The 17,679-nt window shown below is 40.9% G+C and overlaps 2 protein-coding genes across 5 annotated transcripts; one reads left to right on the top strand and one right to left on the bottom strand.

The window, feature by feature from the left end:
• Positions 1-2,656: 2,656 nt before the first annotated feature.
• Positions 2,657-12,169, bottom strand: TMEM129 (transmembrane protein 129, E3 ubiquitin ligase). 2 transcript variants are annotated; one of them, XM_061553069.1, is made up of 6 exons: positions 12,034-12,169; positions 10,529-10,737; positions 9,595-9,908; positions 9,318-9,478; positions 6,229-6,394; positions 2,657-3,202 (listed from the first exon to the last, which is right to left on the bottom strand). In XM_061553069.1, the coding sequence occupies exons 2-6, from the start codon at positions 10,731-10,733 to the stop codon at positions 2,954-2,956; spliced, it is 1,095 nt and encodes a 364-aa protein (XP_061409053.1). In that variant the 5' UTR covers positions 10,734-10,737; positions 12,034-12,169; the 3' UTR covers positions 2,657-2,953. The 2 variants fall into 2 exon arrangements, with proteins under 2 accessions (XP_061409053.1, XP_061409054.1); XM_061553070.1 differs by lacking the exon at positions 12,034-12,169 and adding an exon at positions 11,894-11,912.
• Positions 12,170-14,394: 2,225 nt separating this feature from the next.
• Positions 14,395-17,095, top strand: FAM136A (family with sequence similarity 136 member A). Of its 3 annotated transcripts, none has more exons than XM_061552647.1 (4): positions 14,395-14,553; positions 15,991-16,098; positions 16,311-16,451; positions 16,561-17,095. In XM_061552647.1, the coding sequence occupies exons 2-4, from the start codon at positions 16,006-16,008 to the stop codon at positions 16,747-16,749; spliced, it is 423 nt and encodes a 140-aa protein (XP_061408631.1). In that variant the 5' UTR covers positions 14,395-14,553; positions 15,991-16,005; the 3' UTR covers positions 16,750-17,095. The 3 variants fall into 3 exon arrangements, with proteins under 3 accessions (XP_061408631.1, XP_061408632.1, XP_061408633.1); XM_061552648.1 differs by having other exon boundaries at positions 14,410-14,562; XM_061552649.1 differs by lacking the exon at positions 14,395-14,553 and adding an exon at positions 14,606-14,898.
• Positions 17,096-17,679: the final 584 nt, after the last annotated feature.

Raw genomic sequence — 17,679 nt, 5'->3', positions numbered from 1 at the left:
CTCTATCTAGTGTACTTTTTAAAATAATTTATTATATGATTACAGCTGCTTTAATTAAGTTATTCCAGCATTTCTTGGTTAATTTCCACTAGCTATTTTTTCGTCTGCCATAAGCATTGATTGCTCAGTTTGTACCCATCTCGGTTGAAATTGTGTCTGTCTATATATATGGATGGCTTCATGAACGAATCTTTGTTGATAGCCAGTGGTTTTGCAAAGTACCTTCGTCGAGAAGATGGGTACAAACAGAAATCCAGTTGAAGTCATAACTGGCTGTGATGTTCCCAACCTACCACCTTCCAATGTTATTTTCAGCCCTCTGATTTTTTACATTAACAGCCTAATTTTTTCACTAACACCACAGCTACCTCGCGCGTCATCCTCGAGGCTGCTGCTTCACGATCTTCCATTAACATGCTAATCTCTTACATTAACATAGCCACCTTGGCATGCTCGCCGTGGAGGATGCTCGGCGATCTTGCATTGACATGCTAATTTTTTTCATACTCTTAGTTTTTTCGGTAAAGTCACGTAGGTAAAAAATGAAATTAAAATTAATAAAAGCAATAATAGAAATAAAATAATAATAAAAACATGGCCATTTTCATTTTCTTCTATCATGTGCACCAACAGGGGCTTGCGCACAAACACGTCCACGTCGTGCTCTCGTTTAGCCCCCCCCCCCTCCCAATACGTTCTATTCATTGGCTACCACATTCTTGGAATCCCTGCCTCACTTGATACAGCAAATCTAGCTGTGACGGTCCCACCTGATGACGGAGACTTGTGTTGCCTAATTTTGATTGGTGGAAAGCCCACCACCGCCATGGTCGCTGCCCACCACTTGCATTGGGCATTGGCTGCTGACATTTGGGCTACGCCCATTTCAAACCTTTATAAGCAGTTGTCTTTAGAAGCTAACCCCTTTTCCTGATGACGACTGCTTGTGTTGTGATCGAAACGTCGTAGTTTTTTGTTATTTTCTTTGAACCTATCTACGTGACTTTACTGAAAGACCCAAAGAATATAAATTCCTGCAGTCACGAAAGCTTTAAGTCAAGATTTCAAAGGTGTATATAACCTGCTTTAATGGGGGTTGTGAACATGGACCTAATGTAATAAAAGAGTGCATGAAGAATGATTGTTTATGCTTGAAATTACACTGAAAAACTAACATGTACTTGAGAACATGCAAGTTAAGAGACACCATATTGACAACAAATTAAGCAAGTCACCACTACATGGGAATGAGGGCCAATGGGTAAGACTAATAATGGCGTGGAAGCCAAAGGGACACCCGAGAAAGTGTCCACCGCAGAGATGGAGTGATGAGATCAGCTTCTGGGTAGGAACCCAGATGGAATGCTGCATCCAGAGACAATGAGGGATGGTGATGGCTTAGAGAGGGATGCCTTCATCCAGCAGTTGGTAGACCGGTACCGAAAATTATGATTTACCGTACTTATTTTTTGGTAAATTTCCAGCCATTGTGTTATATGGATGTATTGGCAGACACCGGTGCAGCATAACACACCGTGCCTCATAAAACAGTCTGACGATGTCGCTGTTGCCCTTGAGTGAGTTGCACTCTCCCCATCAGAAGTTTATTCAGCAGCTGCTTTCCCGTTAGAACGTGTGACATGAGTAAAAAATTAACCCGTAAAAACAAAGTTTTTCACTCTAAATCCTTTATATGCGTGGCGGCTAGAGTCCTCTCGTCCTCTGGCTTGAGATGGCTGCCACCTATGGGTCAGATCATTGTCTGCCAGCATTAAGCAATTGGTAAATAAATATTTATTTATTTTTCCCTAAACAGTGTAAAATTTTGGAAAAAAATGTTCACGAAAATTAATTGTCACGCACAACGAGTCTGTGTGGAAAATGTCAGCTCGATTGGATCACGGGAAGTGGGTTAAAAAACGACCGAAAGATTTGCACGGTCGTAAGCAAGCAAGCGAACTTAATATAAAGGATTTAAAAATGTTTTGATGCCACAGTCCGCCAAGAAAGTATTCCGTCCAACCAAATCTAAGGCACGAGGAAAATCTGCCTTTGAAACATGGAGCCAATCGTCATCAGGCTGGGTGCTATACGGTAACAGACTGTGAAGCTTCGTGTTCAGTTGCTTATAACATTCGTCTTCCGACTGCTTTGACATCACGAGAACTGATTTTGACATGCCCCACAAGATTTTCCGGGGTTGTGCAAATCGTGGGATCAAAAAAATTACTGCGAATTTTTTTAAATATACATACCGTGCACAGGTGTACCTCCAATACGCTTATGTGCCTATTTGCAATGGGAATGTACAAATTCAAACCTGAGGTGTCACGATATTTGAGGCAAACAGTTGCAACTATGAAGACATTCAATTTTGACTGCCCTTGATGCATTGGTGTTTACATAAGTCTTGCCTATGACCTAAACTGGATTAGTTGGAGGTCACGGTCACGCCAACCAAGTATAATTTAAGTAAACTTTTCCAAATAAGCACTTGCACCGAAAATGTTCCAATTATAAAGTAACCTAATTGGTATATACTGTTATAGAATACATAAAAACTACTCGTTGTTTAAAAGTAGCTTAAGATAACTGCCAGCATGTGAATAGACCGAGATTGGGCATTGCACAATGTAAAATAATGACGATTGTAAGGACAGCAAGACAGTATTAGTAAACGTAGACTGATTTATTTATTTTTAAACAAAGTAAACGTTTAACAAAGCCAGATGGATGCTTTACATTTTCACCCACTTTGTCCAAGAAATGTACAAGAGATCTTTTAAACTTTTTTTTGCATTTTTATTTTCCTCGAAGTAGGAAGAGGGGGTTGGGGTCAGTGTTTTCAATTTTCAAAATATAAAAAAAATCCATCAATTGCATTTAAGATCCGGAAACATTTGTGCCCGAGATGCTCAAAATAACACTGGACCAAACGTTTACAAGCGTGCGGTTATCGTACGAGAGCCACGTCAAGGATGCAGAACCTGGCGCGGCACGTGGGGCAGGGCGCTCGGCTCGAGAGCCACACCTCCGGGTGCTGCTGGTCCTGCCGGCTGGCAAACCACTTGCCCATGCACGTGAGGCACCACATGGGACGGCAGAAGCAAGTCTGACACTCTCCCTCGGCGTTCCCATCGCACTGTTTGTGCAGCTTCACGGTGGCTGGCACCTGCATGCATCCGATGCATGGCTCTGTCTCCTAGACGAGTGAAGAAAGCAGATTTATGTGGATAAGCGTTGATAAAATGCACATCAGGCCTGTGCACAAAATAGGATTCCTTCTTTGAGAAAATCAGTGATGTTTAGGGCTGTGTTTTTCTTCACGAATTGTAACATATGCGAAAGATACATTTTGACATTTAAACATGCTGCTTACAGATACTATTGGGAAAATAAGGGATTGTTTATTCAGTCCTTTGCATGCGTGTGATCTTGGAGCCATTGCGTGAGTTTGGGTGTGCATGCGAGTGCACCTGCGTCACTTGTTTGCCTGCAGCAAGCTTCGCGAGCCACTTCAAATGTTTGTGAGAATATATCACCCTGCCTATGCCAAGTATTGTCATTGCACATTACTGTCCCAGCCATGTATTCAGAATTTTCTAATAATTAATGACCAAGATTTTTTTTTTAACACTGGCTGACACTAATGTGTCTTTACATCTCACGGACAAAATTACCCAAAGAACATACTTAGCATATGGACAATATTATGTGCACAGCATATTAATTGTCAACATTAATGAAATATGGTGCTTTGTCTTATTTTATGGCTTGGCTTGGGAGGAAAGGTATTGTTAGACTTTTTGAGTTTGAGCTTGGCCAGAAATAATAGCCATGGTAATTCCCACGAGGCAACCTGAACTCTGCTCAACCCTCATGGGTCAGCAGGCATACACAAGAACCCATACCCATCGGACAGGGCCACCTTTTGTGTTTTGTTCTGTGCCAAGTGTTGTCTGCTACTCCTGGAATGTTTTTGTATTTATTATTAAGGGGAGATGCACAGCAGTGCTGACCGCCTGGTCACAACAACGGCCGCACTCATATGGAAGGTACCGTCGCTGACCGTTAGTATGGAGGCGGCACACAACGCTGTTTTGTGTGGCCAATGAAGGGCAGGTAAGCTGATCGCCGCTGTCACCGACTCGGGTCAGACATGGGCGATCCGATCTACAAATTAGTCTGTCGCCGTGTCGAGCCAACCATATACATTTCCCTACATCCCCTTGAGGAGAGGCAGCTTGATAGAAAAACAGGACAACTAAATCCATTCAAAATCCATTTTCTCCTCTGGGATGACAGCCCATTGAAGTTGGTGGAGATAAGATGCCACTGCTGATACATCTATTGGCTTTTCGGCACATACTAACGTTGTTAAATTGGTTATGTTGGAAGACTTGTTTTGTTTTTATATAGCTGAACAAAAACACAGCTTTGAACTCCCAGGCATGAATGCAAAAAATATTGTACATAAACAAGGTCAGTAGCGCTGCAGCTAACCATAATTAACATCAACATGGGCTTGTTTTACATGGTTATTGCTGGGGTATGCTGCAAAAACACGAATTTACTTTTCTTGGAAATATTTCAATAAAATTGTATTGCAATAGCTACAAATATAATGGCAATTCAGAATTCAAATGATTCTGAAAGCATTTTAATTGATGAGATGGTGCACAGCTCATTAATTTACCAATTTTTTGTTTAAATATATAAACATTTGAAATGCACACTGTCATGCACAACGCTTGATGTTGACTAGCTGATAAACACTTTATGAAATGGAATAACAATTATGTTAATGGGCATATTATTTTATTTCGAAATCACGTGAAAACTGCCAAATTGCACCCCAAGATATTCACTATTATTGTCTTACATTGATTGTAAATACAATAATAAACAGGTCTGTGTGCCAATTTACTGCTGGATGAATGCCTCCCCAGTATGTCGTTCATGGGGCTTGTTTGACCATACTTCCTGCTTGTTAGCACAGGTTTGTGAAGGGGGGGGAGCAGAAGTGGATAAGATGTCACTACTTGTCACTGATGTTAGTCATAGCTTGAAATCAAACCAAGGTCACCCGGTTTATAGTGTTGTGTTCTCCACCCATACCTGCTGAATATAGAGGTATTTTTTTAATTTAAGATGTCATGTTTATACAGTTTTGTATTTTCATACATTAGCATAAGTTAACTTTAGGAAACGTTTTCAGTTCATTGGTTATCATATACTGTTAGAATTTAAACCTTTTCATGTATTTCAATTCTTAATTGGTCACACTGGCTTTGAGTAAATTTTGCATTTACATGAACCCCACTCCATGACCAATACTCTATTTGAAAAGCTTATAGATTTTAAATCATAAAAGGGGCCCTCAAGGTCACACGTGCCAATCCTTGAATGCACATTGTTGTGATGCATGAAGTTTTATGTTGTACATAATATTATAATTAAATATAAATTATTAAAAAGAGAATGCACTGAATTTCAGACTACTTCCATTTGTTTTCTATGAGGTGTTAAGCATTAAAATGCATTTCAACACCAGCACAGGACAGACTATAGATGTCAATTGAACTATGTAATGTTTGCTTTATGATGTTGGTATTCATGAAGCTGCTGAGCTACTTTTGCATGAAAACAAAATTTTTCTATGCCCATTCATGTCTACAAATCTCTCAGAAAAATGTTTTAGACAAAACACCAACGGTTTCTCCATAATTCAAGTAGGCCTGTTACAGAATAGCTGTTATAACAAAGGTGAGTGATTGAGCTAAACATTCAGAAATAAAGCATCATTTATTTTTTGTCATATAAAAAAATGTTACGTGAACAGAATTACACACAACAGCTGAGCACAGTACTGTAATTGCTAAATTGGAAATAGTTTTCTTATTCTTGGTTCTTTCAGTAAAGTCACGTAGAAGGGAAATAATAAAATAATATTTATATAAAACAGGTGTGAAATCTTTCTGTGGATTTCACACCTGATGATGATTGCTTGTGTTGCAGTCGAAACGTCGTGAGAATTTTTATTGTTTTATATTAATATTATTTTATTATTTCCCTTCTACGTGACTTTACCAAAAGAACCAAGAATATGAATCCCTGCAGTCACGAAAGCTTTAAATCAAGATTTTATAGTTTGCTTGTTAAGCACTCTCGTGACCAAGGCTGCAGAGGCGCAATATTGTGTGGTTCAGTATTGAGTTCGGGGTGTACCTGCGGCTGTCCGACTGGCATGTAGTAGCAGTCATTGAGCTCCACTTGAGTCTTAAAAGCCTCCAGGAAGAGGTCGCTGAGCGTTTGGTGGATGACCACGTTGCGAGCATTGCGTATTGGGGCATGCAACTTCTCTCGCAGTTCTCCATACTCTGTCGAGTTCAACCTGCCACCCGGTCATTTTGCACATTTGTTTATAGTATACAGTATGCTTTTTGTCCCACTCTTATGCAGGTTAATAAATCATGTTACCAAAAACTTAACATACCTTTGTTACTTTCAGGTAGCGATTTTGTCAATTGACTACTTAATTAAGGTCTCCCCACATGGTGCAGGTTGTGAATGTTATGTGACCACATTTCGTCACACTGGTCACTGCAGGTTGGTGATGGTAGGGAGCATATAAACACAGAAGATTGAAACAGTACAACAATCAGAATCTGTACTTATCCTGGAGAAGTCCAATGAGCTATGAAGGCTCTTTTCACAGATGTCCAGGACATAGATCTAATGTGCTGCCCTCTGCTGCTCACAACATAGCCTATGTAATTTAACGATACATATTTTATGCTTAAGGGCAGATATCCACATTGGATGATGAACCAGCTGGACTGAGTTCAATTCCTGGCCATGGCTACCATCAGTGGTGACTGATATCTACACCGGTCTTGCAGCCTCCCCACTTTACAAACCTGCAATGACCAGTGAGGTGAAGTATGATCAAACAAACCCCATAATCCATGTGGTGTGTGAAGACCTTCACCCAGTAGTGGGATGATAAATGGCTGTACGTCTTAATTAAAACATTTAACATCCCATTCATATTTGGAAAGTATGACAACAAGCAGTCTGCTTTAGCCGTTAAAATATTCATAATATTACTTGAAATAAATATGGCACTATTCATTGGGGAAAACCGAAACCCTGCTGCTTCATGATGGGTATGATTACAGTCACAGTAGGATCCCAAATATAGTTCAGTTAGCAATTTCAGGAATGCACGTTGCTTTATTAGTTATATTCATGATTTATTCAGGAATAAGTCAATGTTCACTGCATATAAATAGTTAAATTATCCCAATACAGCACACGTAATGTCATTTAGACAATGTGTTTAAAAACACTGTTGATAAAGTAAATGGGAGAAAATTGAATTACAAATAAAAAAACATTATCTATATACTGTCCTGCAAACAATTTACTGCCTTTAAAGACATTAAAAAATAACATAAGAGGAAAGGAGAAGGATCAATCAGGACAGCTTTTAAATGGTAATTATGATGCTAAACTGTTTAAAAAACAGATGGCACTTTGGTTGTATTGCTCTTCAGATTATTTACTTTACGTTAACTATTTATTCACATGTTGATGAAACACGTCCCTTTGCCAATATCTCGTGAAAAAAATCACTGGCAGTGGAAAATTTGAACTTGTGGGAAAAAAATATGAAGCAATCCTGAGATAATCAAATCGCAATATCTCAAACACATCATGTTGTTTGCAGGCCAGTGAAAACATTACTGTATCGTCTTTTATACACTTCAAGTACGCTAGTGAATGACATATATAGAAAATCTAAATATTACATAAAACATATTATCACATTACATAGATTCTGGCGAATTGCCCGATGATACTGAATGCAATTACCAGCGAAACGTTGTACTCAAAAAATTGTAAATGTTGTGGTTTCACGCTTAAACACACCGGTGGGCTAAAGCAGTGAACTATTTGTCTTTTGTCAATGTGACACTTTTTTTTTGCTGACTAGCCGTGTCGGGTGGTGGAGGGTTACGACACATTTATAAATAACGCGATCTAACCCAAAAACGTTGATTATGAATAGATTGTCCTCTTTTCAAATCTAGAATAGATTGTCCTCTTTTTCTTTACTTGAGTAACATGCCAATTTGCCAAAAAATATCAAAGCCACATCTATTGTGAAAGAAAATTACTCCCTAATAGGATACTGCAGTTAAAACCCCTAAGAGAGAATGTTGTGGGAAACATCTTGCGGTTAATAATTTGTTTATGATATGCATCACGATTTCTGAAGCTGCTGGCCCAGTTTAAAGTGCTTCCGATTATAACTGCTTTCTTAGTGACACCTAGTGGTGCCAAACGGTGGCCATAGAGAGAAAGCAAACTCCGTGTAGCTGGGGTAAACAGGGGAATAGGTACCCCTGTTCCAAATATCCAGGGTTCCAACGGGAGGTGGGGGAGGTATGGGGGGGGTGGGATTAACCATGGATAACCAAGCATTTTGTGACGAAGTTTCCATCAGAACAAGGGCGCAATCATTCGTTGCATGCCTCTGAAGGCAAGTCCTACAGTATTTCCCCAAACACGACATGTGTATGGGAAGGGAGGGACCCTGACTAGCACCTCAGCAATGCATTGCAAATAGCACTGCATCAGCATTTGCATTCATACTTGATTTGGCAGCAGGAGGTGGTCCTAAGCTCTCTTCAGCCACTTAACCCCGATTAATCCCGGATATTTGGAAGAATTTTGCTGAATAACTCCATGTATCTATGGTTCTAACCCCGAATAACTGTAAGTATTTGCCATATAACTCTGTTTAATCATGGTCTGGACCACTAATATTTGGATGGCCATGCCCTCTGGATATTTGGAAGAGACAACTCATTTTAAGCGATTCTGAGAAACGAATTCACGGAAAATTGTCACAGATAAATTGAGTTTGACCGCATTTAGAAATATAAGATAATGCAGTTCAAATAACATTCAAATGTTTTGGTAGGGATGAAACGATGTAATCTGTAATTCTAAACCACATAGAACCTACATAATAACCAGTATTTTTATTTGTATATTTTATATAATGGTTTTACATGCCATCTGCAGAGACAAGTAGCCACTACATTCAACTTGCTAAAAAATATATATTATTGAATCGAAACACCACCGAATTGCAACAATTTATCAAATTATTGGGAGGTGAATCATGAAATCACTAGTTTTTAGTTTAAAATGAAGAACATAAGCGGTATAATTTTTTGTGGCAATTCATGGGAACATCTGTCAAAGAGAATGAAGAGGAAGCTCTGCCTCTTGGGTCTTCTCACCTAATATCGAAAGCTGGCACGCCTGGGGTGATGCTGACCACGCGTATGGTGAGGAACTGAATGGCAGAACTTGTTTCAGGCGACAGCGAGTGCTGTCGTGACTCGGTCAACGTCAGGTGTATATCGCGCTGCTGAGCCACGTTCACTTTGTAAGGAGTCACCTGCAGCCACACATGATAAACACCACACTGGTCCGATGTATATCATGTACATTAAGTAATTTATGTATTTTTAAAATTCAGAGTTCAGTTTTTATTCAAGAGCAATGAGCTTTTACCTTCACCACCCAAGAATCTGTGACAATGACTCTTGCCTCCGGAGGACCCGTAGCAAACTTGTCAATGCGTCGGAACTCTGTGTTAAGCGACACAGCAGCAGTGCGCCAACTCATGGAAGAGGAAACATGGCGGGCAAGCGCCCGTGCAAGTGGATGGTTTCCCCAGCCATTCCGTGACCAAAAATATCCCAGCGTGCCCAAGCAAGCAGGCACGATGAGGGAGACGAGCAGGTACATCCTCCAGCTGTCACTGGCCTTGTGGAAGTAAAATAGTTGTGCTTTTGGTACAGTGAAGCCCATTCCGATGTAGTAACCTAGATAGCAGTGAAAACATAAAAATTTGTTTAGTTTTCATTTTTTATCAGAAAATAGTTTATTGGATTCACATACACTTTTAACAAAAAATTCCCATAGCACTATTTTACATGTAACATAAGAGCTTTATCTTATTTAATGAACAGCGCCTACTTGGCATTGGTTATTTTAACATCTTATAAATATTACCAATTCAAACAGTTGTATTAATAATTACAAATATCAGGCAAAACCACATGTAAATAAAATAGCTAGCTATGTTAATTATGCATCCCAAACTGGTATCGCCCAAACCTGTGGTTTCTAACCTGACCACGGGTGGTCTTGCAAGGCTTTGGTAAGTGGTCCGTGGAATGAAAACAGATACTATGATTTAGATTGGTTATAATTTCTAAAGATATGCTATTGGTGCATAGTAGTCTGCGAAAAATGTTTAAGGGATGACAGTGGTCTGCAAATCCAGAAAGGTTGGGAACCAATGCTCTATAATATGACCATATATTTAGTAAAACCTTAACCTACAACCTATAAATTTCATATAAAAACACCAACATGTCACAGTCACAAAAACAGCAAGATCAGTTGATTTACAACACGAGCAAGCTGCGCTCACGCATACCAAGAGGCAGGAGGGCATGCACAACCATGGTGGTGGTGGTGCGCCGTGTATGGTAGCGCACAAAGTCGAGATCCTCACTACCCAGCCACCCCGAGAAGAGCCCTTGCACCGTGATTCCCGCCGAGCGGAACTCCGTGGGGGTTAGCAAGAAGCATACACAAAAAAGGAGGTAGGCAAGTGTGAACACCATCTCTGGGGACTCCATGGCTCTGTAAAACAAGGTGGGGGAAAGAAAAAAAATCTGTAGCCATAATCTAGTAGTGTAAAATACTAAACGCATTCATGTAAAATTTTAAGTTGTACAGTTTCAGCAATTACAGTTGTTATTTAATGGCAATGTGAAACAACAGGTTGCTGAATACTACTGATGTGTAGTTCTCAGAAAATGTATTGGATCATTAGCGTAATTAATTTGTGTAAATTTTCTTCTTTGCTGAATAATTCTAAGCAGGTTTTGCATCACATGTACTTATCATATTGGGGAAGGATGATGAGTCTTTAACATACCAAAAGGTTCGATGTAGTGAAATAATTGACTGTCATTTGCCTTCCCAGGAAAGCCTCATCGAGAATACTTTTTCAGGAGGGTTCTACATTCAGATGTTTGGAAAATTATTTTTGAGAGCACTTTGTATTCGGGAGATAATGTTTTTTTTTACTTATTTTACCTAAATAATATCCAATTGAATGCGGGAAAACGAGTTCATTTTCCCCAAATGCTGTTCTATAGCCTTCCAACCACCTCAAAACTCATGCGGTTTGGAAGTTTCACATCCAAGTAAAATCTACAAAACATTGCCTCCAAATTACTGGATGAGACGTGTGCCACAAAGGCCTGGTACATTGGAGTTAGACAACTATGGAAATCGATCAGGATAGTCCTAAACGTAAACACACTGACCACCAAGGGGATGTCGTAATTTTATGCACAAATTACAAATGACCGTACACACTCAGAACATATCAATACAAAGTCACTGCCACGTTGATACCACTGTTAAATCACATTGACCACCAGCATGTTAGACGTAACCCAATATCGCCAAACTGGAGCCCCAATTTGTCCAGCATGGACTGTGACATTTCATCGTCACCTACAATTAACTTAGTCGTTTTCACACTCTCACTGGCCAGAAGACTTCTCATGACATTAAATGTCAAACCACTGCTGGGTGAGAACCTCTCCATGTCGTGCGGGTCGTAAATGTTATTCGATCATACATCAGGCTGGTCAGTGCTCTTGCACATCATACCACACTGCAATGAAACTTCACTGCACTGCCCTCTGCTGCCCAACGTAACCTCGCAGCAGCCGATGACCAGCTGCCACGACACGGTTGTCATCCAGCACAGCACAATCGCAACCTCAATGTTTGCCGAGCTTCTTAGATGTTGCGCACTCTAGGTGAGATTTGCTGTAGGCCCTAAATGCAAATCGCAGTCCTGTATCCGGGCCCCGCGGTTGTCTTTGGCATATTGAGTCGACGTCGTCTCTTGCAACTCACAGTCGCTGACGCCGCCACGACGAGCAACCAGTTTCCTTCCACCGCCTCCTCCTCCTCCTCCACTACCCCTAACACCAACCCCGACAGACCAGCGCCGGCTGCTCCCACACCAGCGCCACTGTTTTGACTTGTTGCGATGACGTCACATCCACGGGTAAGAGCAAGTGTTGACGTCACCGATAGGGGGCGGGTGGTGACGTCATTATAGGGAGCGAGTGGGGACGTCACGCACGCAGAGCGAGTGGAGAGCGGTGTCACGCCCATAGGATGTCAGTGGTGACGTCATCCACGCGGAGAGAGAAGTGACGTCACCTGTAGTGAGCGAGTGGGGAGCGGGTGGAGTCACCCACGGAGTTGTGAGTGGTGACGTCACCCACTCGGAGAGAGAGGTGACGTCACCTATAGTGAGCGAGTGGGGAGCGGGTGGAGTCACCACGGGGTTGAGTGGTGACGTCACCCACGCGGAGAGAGGTGACGTCACCTATAGTGAGCGAGTGCGGAGCGGGTGGAGTCACCCACGGAGTTGTGAGTGGTGACGTCACCCACGCAGAGAGAGAGGTGACGTCACCTATAGTGAGCGAGTGGGGAGAGAGTGGAGTCACCCACGGAGTTGTGAGTGGTGACGTCACCCACGCGGAGAGAGAGGTGACGTCACCTATAGTGAGCGAGTGAGGAGCGGGTGGAGTCACCCATAGGATGTGAGTGGTGACGTCATCCACGCGGAGAGAGAGGTGACGTCATCCGTGGGGAGCGGATGGTGAACAATTTTCCTATTGAATGTTTCTGATTTATTGCAATTTCCACCAGTCCATCGACGGGCAGAAAAGATAGTTAACAAATTGTCTGATGACAAAGTTTTTCAATTGTATGACTCGTTACCTAAGTGTAGCTATTCAGTAACAAATCCATTAAAAAGTACCTGCTGAGATAAAAAAAAGGTTATTGTAATTTTATTTGAATATTATTTTCAAGTGATTTGTTTACCTTTGTTATATTTTGCACTCCCATCGTGCTTTTGTGTTGTAACTTTCTGACCAGCCCCTACTGGACATCTGTGAAAAATAACTTTTCAGCTCATCGGATTCATCCAGGATAAATACATCTTATTAAATCGCCGTACGAATAGTTACCTAAGTATATCTATTGAGTAACATTTTTTGTACTAACTTTGATAAAAAGGGGCCGTCCATAAATGACGTCACGCGATTTTGGACGATTTTTGACCTCCCCCCCCTCGTCACATGGCGTCACAAAAAGTCAGACCCCCCTTCAAATATGACGTCACAAAGCTCTCTCCCCCCCCCCCCAAATATAAAACATGCTTCAAATCGCTTTAAACTATTGTCATTGTAGTGCGTATTTAATGTGCCGCTGCACCCTGATGTTGTAGGTGAAAATATTTATTAAAAAGTATATTTAATTAAGTAAAACGTGTTGTCTATATTTATTTAAAGTTGCGCATTTTGATGTGACGTCACATTTCTAAAATTCCCCCCCCCCCCCGCTCGTCACACATCGTCACAAATTCTAGATTGAAGCTTTCGTGACTGCAAGGGTTCATACTCTTTGGTTTTTTCGGTAAAGTCACGTAGGTAAAACAATCAATAAAATAAATGAAATTTTAGTTTTCATTTATTTTATTGATTGTTGTAGGTAAAACAATCAATAAAATAAATGAAATTTTAGTTTTCATTTATTTTATTGATTGTTGTAGGTAAAACAATCAATAAAAGAAATGAAAATTTAGTTTTCATTTATTTTATTGTTGTAGGTAAAACAATAAAATAAATGAAATTTTAGTTTTCATTTATTTTATTTTATTGTTTTACCTACGTGACTTTCCGAAAAAACCAAAGAGTATCGTCACAAATATCTGACCCCCCCCCTCTTCCTAGGTGCGTGACGTCATTTATGGACGGCCCCAAACTAATGACAGAAGGACCTATTCTTTGGTTCTTTCGGTTGTCACGTCTAAAGATAAAATTATAAATTAAAATAATAGCATATTACGACGTTTCGATTGCAACACAAGCAATCATCATTAGGCATAAAAGAAATAGCAACAAAAATATAACTAGAAAACTATAGACAGACATACAGTTTTCTAGTTAGATTTTTTGTTGCTATTTCTTTTATGCCTGATGATGATTGCTTGTGTTGCAATCGAAACGTCGTAATATGCTATTATTTTAATTTATAATTTTATCTTTAGACGTGACTTAACCGAAAGAACCAAAGAATAATTCTTGCAGTCACGAAAGCTCCAAAATTAAGACAGAAGGACCGTTTTACCGAAACCTTACAGGATGTGACGTCGGGGGGTCCCCCGGAAGTATTTAATGGGGGGTGCGGTAAGGTGGGGGGACTCTGCTGGGGGTCACCACTTCTCGCCTGGGCCCCACGTGTTGTGGTAGAGGTGTCCACGTGTTGTGGTAGAGGTCGCCGGTCGCGTGGCGTGCCCGCTGCACTCGCTGTCCTGCGTGGCCGAGGCGGCCGCTGTGAGCTCTTGGCAGTCAACGCGTAAGCGACGTGAGCTGTTTAAGATGATTGTGTTGTTCGAAGCAATTGGTTGCTAGCGCGAATTGCGAGAAGCTCACACAGGGTGTTTGAAAGACAATTGTTGTCGTTCACAAAGTAGTTGCTATGAAGAAGTGCCGTTGTCCGAAACGTCGCCTATTTTATAGATGTGTTTTACTTTTAAGGCAGTGGTGTTATTGACCAATGTGTTTTTAATTGTGTCGATAGATTTCGGGAGCGACTTTTTGGGTTTTCCTAACGACAGCAATTTGTCAAAACTTCTGCCCACCAATACTGTCTGGGACAAGGACAATACCGCTTCTGCTTCCGTTTTGGCTTCCAGAAACGGTATTAAGGATTCTGTATAAGAGTTTGCAACACTGGGTAAATCTAATTAAAGGTGATGACATCGCATGTTAATGATTTTATGGCTTTGACTGTTTTATATCAACTGTAAATGGCTAACCCTTGGTGGTGTTGGTGTCGTATGTGCAAGCGGCTAAAATAGAAATGTATTGCATTTAATGTTAGTACGATATTTCTCATGAGAATTACAATACTACGGCAATTAATCAACTCGCCAGTAATAATCTTGATTGTGTCTGACCCCGTGGATGACAACCTAAGCCTAGTTCGTGCTTGAATGGGTGACCACAATGCACAAACAGCTTGTCTTGGAGCTGCAGGCCACGAGTTGTAAAGTCAGATGGCAATGCAGGACAAAATCACTGTTCTGTACTTCTATGCCTCCACGTCTGTGCTCTTCGCCTTCACCAACCCGTACTGACTAGCTTGTGGTCAAATAATGCCTACAACCCAGATCCCTTATTTGCCTCGTCCTGCAAATGGATTGGAAACAGGGCTGTGGCATGCAAATCCATATAGTCATTATAATCTCAAGAACTTGCAAATTATAGGAAACAAAAGGTGAAAAGTGTATTGAGCATATAGAGATTAATAATACTGTAGTACTGTTTACACATGAAAGCTAATGAAGTTGCAATACTTTTTCAGGAGGGTCCTGCATTGTATTGTTTGGCAACTTTAGTTAATGAGTGTTTTACTTTGGCGAATTTATAGTGTTTCATTCGATGAATGCTTGTAATTGTACTTAAATAAAGGAATCTGTGGATCAGCGGAACAAATGCAAAATCAGAGACATCGACTGTAGAGAAGTAAGTGGGCTTGGGCAGGACACATCAAAAGACGTGATTATGGCCAATGGACTGAGACTGGTGACAGATGGAAAGAAAATGTACCCAACAAGTACAACTACTAGAGGTAGAACGATGATATATCTTCAGGAGTGAGGTATATTGTGGCATTTTAGAAGCTTGCGGGATGTGAATGGAGATATGCAGAGACTTTTAACCAGCAGTGGATACACAATGTATGAATGATGATGTTGGAAGACACCTTGCATTGACCTGCTGGCTGCAGGATCAGACTCTGAACATGGACGGCGTGGAGGCAGCGCAGACGAAGGTGCAGGATGCCGTGAGTGGCATGGTGGACAAGCTGGAGAGGGAACACATCCGTAAGATGCAGGTAAACCATACCAAAGTATAAACCATACACTTGCACTGTTTTCCTGTACAGAAGCTACAGCAACTAGGTTGGGGACGTTTACATGTGCACTATGCTAGAGGTGTCGGCAAATAGGTGCTTATAGGTTGATTTTACCGATTGCAGTGTCTTATTACCGCTAAGATTTCTAAGAGTATGGAATATTTGATATGTTTCTGTGTGCTGTTCTCCAGGCACGCATGTTCCGCTGCAGTGCAGAGTGCTGTGAAAACAGCGCAGCGTCAATGTCGTCTGTACACCATTGTATCGAGAGATGCCATGCTCCTCTGGTGCAGGCCCAGAGTATTGTCACCAATGAACTGGAAAGATTTCAGGTTTGCTCTTGTTTCCTGACCATTTGTCCAATCAGCCTTTTATGTGCATCCTGCATTGGTTTGATTTTTGTATCATTCACACAAATATTTTCTATATTCCTGTGTTCAGAACCGCTTGCAGCGCTGTGCAATGAGCTGCAATGACAAGGCCAAGGACTTGTTTGACTCGGGGACCAAGGAGCAAGTCGTAAAACAGCAGCTGGAGTCGTGTGTGCGCTCTTGTGCAGATGAACACCACGATCTCATCCCCAGTGCGACTCGTCGATTGCACGACACTCTATCGTCCTTGCCACAGTAACTGTCCTCACCAGATGAAAATGTGGAGGAAGAGCAGTCGGTGAACTTGCTGTCTGGAGGGAAGATATTAAATCTGAAATCTTGTATGACATTGCTAGGGTAGTGAGGGTGGTTTGCACTCAGGCTATTGGTGCATGTACAAAGAAATAATTTAACCTAAATATGAGCTGACTTGTCAACAGCTTTTGCAACATCTTTTTACATATGTTTTTTTGGATACTGTGTGTGGTTTATTGTGTTAAGTCTAATGTTAATGACTTGGGCCCTGACAGCTATTATATTTTATTGACCTATGTGATGATTGAAAATGCAGATTACACTTGTCAATAAAGGAGAATGTGAATTTATTTAACATTTTCTTGTCACTATTCTACAATTAAGGAAAGACCTGTGTTTGCCATTTCCTAGCATGTAGCAGTGTTGGCTCTTGATTATGAAAATCAACATGAAAATGTAGCTCATTCAGAAAAAAATAATAAACTTTAGAAAATCTAATTACTATATAATTGATTTATTAATATACAGTAATACATTATTCATACATTGTACAATGCAAGTTAAGAGATTAAATCTCTTACATTTACTTCGTGACCAAAAATTGTATCCTGTTCAGAAGACACCTTGGGTTCCCTGAACCAGTGATGCAACTTTTACATTTCCCTGACAGGAGCCACATTGCTGTTTAATGTTCACATGCTACATATACAGATAATCCTCGACTTATGAATATCCGCACAGATTTTTTTTTACATCAACAGAACTCGCACTTTTGAAAAGAACCGCGGAACTACTGTTAAGCGGAGTGATCGTCAACAAGTTGTGTTGAGTCACAGCAGCCTGCTAGGAGTGTGTGTGAAAGTGTGTTTGGGGAGCCGGCAAAAACAACCCCCCTATCTTCCCGTGGTGCTGGATGGCAACGCTGTGGTGGGTA

This window comes from Lethenteron reissneri, chromosome 17 (assembly GCF_015708825.2).
Source record: "Lethenteron reissneri isolate LAM-NWPU_2019-01 chromosome 17, ASM1570882v1, whole genome shotgun sequence".
Lineage (NCBI taxonomy): Eukaryota > Metazoa > Chordata > Hyperoartia > Petromyzontiformes > Petromyzontidae > Lethenteron > Lethenteron reissneri.
Note: the sequence above shows the minus strand (reverse complement) of the source record. Positions and strands in the feature narration are given on the sequence as shown.